The 3,231-nt window shown below is 44.1% G+C and overlaps 1 protein-coding gene across 1 annotated transcript; it reads right to left on the bottom strand.

Moving 5' to 3' along the window:
- Window positions 1–238: 238 nt before the first annotated feature.
- Window positions 239–2,938, bottom strand: LOC149404573 (uncharacterized). The gene is made up of 4 exons (XM_089607591.1): window positions 2,707–2,938; window positions 2,323–2,629; window positions 1,968–2,263; window positions 239–1,106 (listed from the first exon to the last, which is right to left on the bottom strand). The coding sequence occupies exons 1-4, from the start codon at window positions 2,936–2,938 to the stop codon at window positions 241–243; spliced, it is 1,701 nt and encodes a 566-aa protein (XP_089463717.1). The 3' UTR covers window positions 239–240.
- Window positions 2,939–3,231: the final 293 nt, after the last annotated feature.

Here is a 3,231-nt window from a genome sequence, read left to right as displayed (position 1 = left end):
TAATAATACGGGACTCTTTGTATTAATTATGCGTCTTTAACTGATCACCTGAGCATTCAGAATTTTCATATCATTATTTAGGAAGAAAACAACTTTAAATGATGATATGGCCAACAAAAATTTCTGTAGTAACTTCACCATAAAAGAACCAAATAATCCAAACTCACTTATTAACACACCAAACGTACTTTAAAAATTACTTATATTTCATTCAGAACATTAATTCCGAGCTTCCGAGCTTCATTCCTTGACCCACACGCCATCCTCGTCACAAGGGCACAAGGTGACCAAAGGGCACTCAACCTTCTCCAAATATCGCAGCTTCGGAAAATTCCTCCGTAACTCCGTCCACGTCATCTTGATCCCAGCCAAGTACTTCAAACGCAGCGTCTCGACTTCAGACCATTCACCGGCCAACGCCTCAGGGTGGCTCTCTCCGAGTTTCCCTCCTCGGATGTACAGCCTCTCCAGATTTGCCAGCTTCAATGGTCTCAGCCACGTAGGGGCTTCCGAATGAGGGTAACACTGAAGATCCAGTTTGATCAGATTTGGGGGGAGATTCGCCTGTGGAAGATCATCTCCGTTGTTGTTGTTCTTGTTATTTTTTGTCCCTTCCGATGATAGCGAAGACTCCGCTCCCCAAGAGAGCGTGAGCTTCTCGAGCTGAGTGAGCTTCGAGAGGGCTTCAATCTCGCCCACGGTCCTTAAATCCGTCTGGCTCACGACGATGCTGAGCTTCGTGAGGGACTTCATCGACGAGAGGCTCTCGAGAGTGCAGAACTTTCCGGAGCGGTAGTTTCCGACCACGAAGCCCTTGAGGACTTTGAGCTTGGTGAGTGACGAGAGGCCTCGGGGCATGTGGTCGATGAGGAAGCAGTTTGAGATGTCCAAGTGGGTCAGGTTCTTCAGGAATGATATTTCTTTTGGAAGAATTTCGAGGTTGTGGCATGACTTGAGGTCCATGATCTCCAAATTGGTGAGCCATCTTATGGAGTCTGTGAGCTCGTTGATTCTTGATATGCCCTGAAGGCTTAGCAGCTTTAGCTTTTTCATGTTTTTCAGCCCTTTCAAGAACTCGATCCCTTCCACTTCGATGTGATGCTTGCCTGCAATTTATATATATCATCTTCATCTAGTTTGATCCCCAATTTTTTCTGCTGTGTTTGGTCCCTAGTTTTTGTTTTGCAGCTTCTAGTTTCCTACCCTTGGGACTGAATTGGTGCTTACAAAATTGATTATTTAAGCTATAAGTAGAGATATATAGAACAATAAATTTCCAGTAAATTAAAGTTTAGGGATGATTAAAAGTTCAGGAGGACTTAAAGCAGAATAGAAATGAATACGAAATAAAAAGAAAGCTCGAGGACCATTCAGCAATTAATTCTTTTTGGTCTTTATACTGACCACGCCAAACTTTAAAAAGTTGCAACGAAATTTTGTGAAGACAGAAAACAAAATTAGCATATTGGGAAAGGGATTATCAGTAATATCTCCTCCCTATAATTTTCTTGTATCGTTTATTTATTTATTTGTTAAAAAGCCTTCTGTGATTTATCTTCTTATTACTACATAAATTAACAAAACTTAATATTATTAATAAATAAAAGCTAAGCCGATAATTAGAAACATAAGCTTATAACTTATTTAGATTTACGGAGCTCATAGCTAACTAATAATTATAAAAGAAGATAGCTATTTCTCTGTAAGTTATTTTTCGGTAATTACTAGTCCCACTAACTTGAAGCAAAAATAATAACAATAATAATTATTGACCGATATAATGTGTTTTAACTTTTAAGTATAAGCTCAGCTATACTATTTTTATTATTTGAATGCCCAAGCTATAAATTAATGGAAGGAACCATTTCTTCGAATAAAAGTAGTAAACTTTCAGACATCTATAGTTAAAAAGTGATTTTAGAGAAAAATGGGTCCAATATACATATATTGGGGGAAGAGGGACTGACCGGAAGTTCGCCAATTTCCGAGATAGAGAACTCTGAGAGCCTTCATCTTGAACAACCACTCATGAGCCTCGAGGCCGCCGTTTAACTTGGCTTGCTTCTTCACCCTCAAATCCGGAAACTGCTCCTCCACGTTAAACACAGTCTCCAAGCTCTCCGCCGGCTTCCAGGCATCCTTCCCATGATCACCGCCTCTGTCGGAGAAGAAGGCCGCGAATTTCCCGTCTTCGGTGAACTGCACGAACCGTTCCTCCTCGGCGATCCTGGCCAAGGCGGCTCTGACGACCGACCACCGCTTCCTCTTCACCGGCGTGATCAGCTCCAGCTTCACCAGCTTGTTCAGAATCTTCCCCGTCGCCTCTCTGATATCCTTATTCTCCTTGTCGTCAGCAGCCCTTCCGCGGCCCACCAGTACGCCACCATCCGCTTCTTCACCTTCTCCTTCTCCGCCAGCACCGACAGGCACAGAGCGCACTTCTTCTCTCTCTCGTTCAACCCCTCGTAAGCCTCTCTCACTTCCCGGAAAAGCTCGCTGTTCCCGAACTCCTTGCTGCCCCGCGCCTCCAGGAGCTTGTTCACCGCCGCCTCCGCCTCCGGTGGCTTCTCCCCCGGCCGGACCCCCGAGACCGTCGAGCCTCTACTGAGCGCCGCGGCGGGGCGCCTGCCTGCTCCACGGTGGGCTCCTTGTCCATATCATCGGCTTTCTTGATGTTCTCGAGAAGCTTCTGGACGGCGATCACGCGGCTATCGACGCTCTTCTGGAACTCCTCCTCGAATTTCCCGAGCTGCGTGAGCCGGGCCTCGATCTGGCCCAGCCCGCTTAGCAGCTTGTTGAACAGGCTCTTTTGGTCCTGCTTCTGGGATGATATGCTGCTCCCATCTCCGGCGTTGGAAGAGGGCTCAATTTTTCCTTTCAGGTCCGTGATCTTTTTGATGAGCTCGCTCAAGTCTGTTTCGGTGAAGGGTGTTGCCATGGATGAATGAGGGAGAGGGACAGAGGAATTTTTTAAGTCAAATATATAGTCATTTATGTATGAAAATTTGAATGTGTTCTTGCACAAGTTTCTCTCTCTCACCCGACTTTATAACACTACTATTCCCAAGCTCAACACTATTACAAAAGATTAAAAATATTTTTTTTAATAAATAATGTATGCCAATAATTTTTCGTACGTTCGTCAGGGTCATGTTTTAATCTTTTGGTAGTAAAGGCCAAAAAAAGGAAACAAATAATCAAGTTTGTTTTAGTGATTGAGTCATGTTTAGT

This window comes from Urtica dioica, chromosome 2 (assembly GCF_054948205.1).
Source record: "Urtica dioica subsp. dioica isolate 48M chromosome 2, U.dioica_male_clone48M_v1_H2, whole genome shotgun sequence".
In the NCBI taxonomy this organism is placed as follows: Eukaryota; Viridiplantae; Streptophyta; class Magnoliopsida; order Rosales; family Urticaceae; genus Urtica; species Urtica dioica.
This window is presented reverse-complemented; position numbering and strand designations above follow the sequence as displayed.

Bases quoted from the DNA above. Each gene is read 5' to 3' on its own strand.
- LOC149404573 (XM_089607591.1), bottom strand. From the start codon at position 2,938: ATGGCAACACCCTTCACCGAAACAGACTTGAGCGAGCTCATCAAAAAG. The intron at 2,264-2,322 runs GCGACGGGGAAG...GCCGGTGAAGAG, and splicing joins AGAATAAGGATATCAGAGAG to GAAGCGGTGGTCGGTCGTCA. The intron at 1,107-1,967 runs GTCAGTCCCTCT...TATAAATTGCAG, and splicing joins CGGAAATTGGCGAACTTCCG to GCAAGCATCACATCGAAGTG.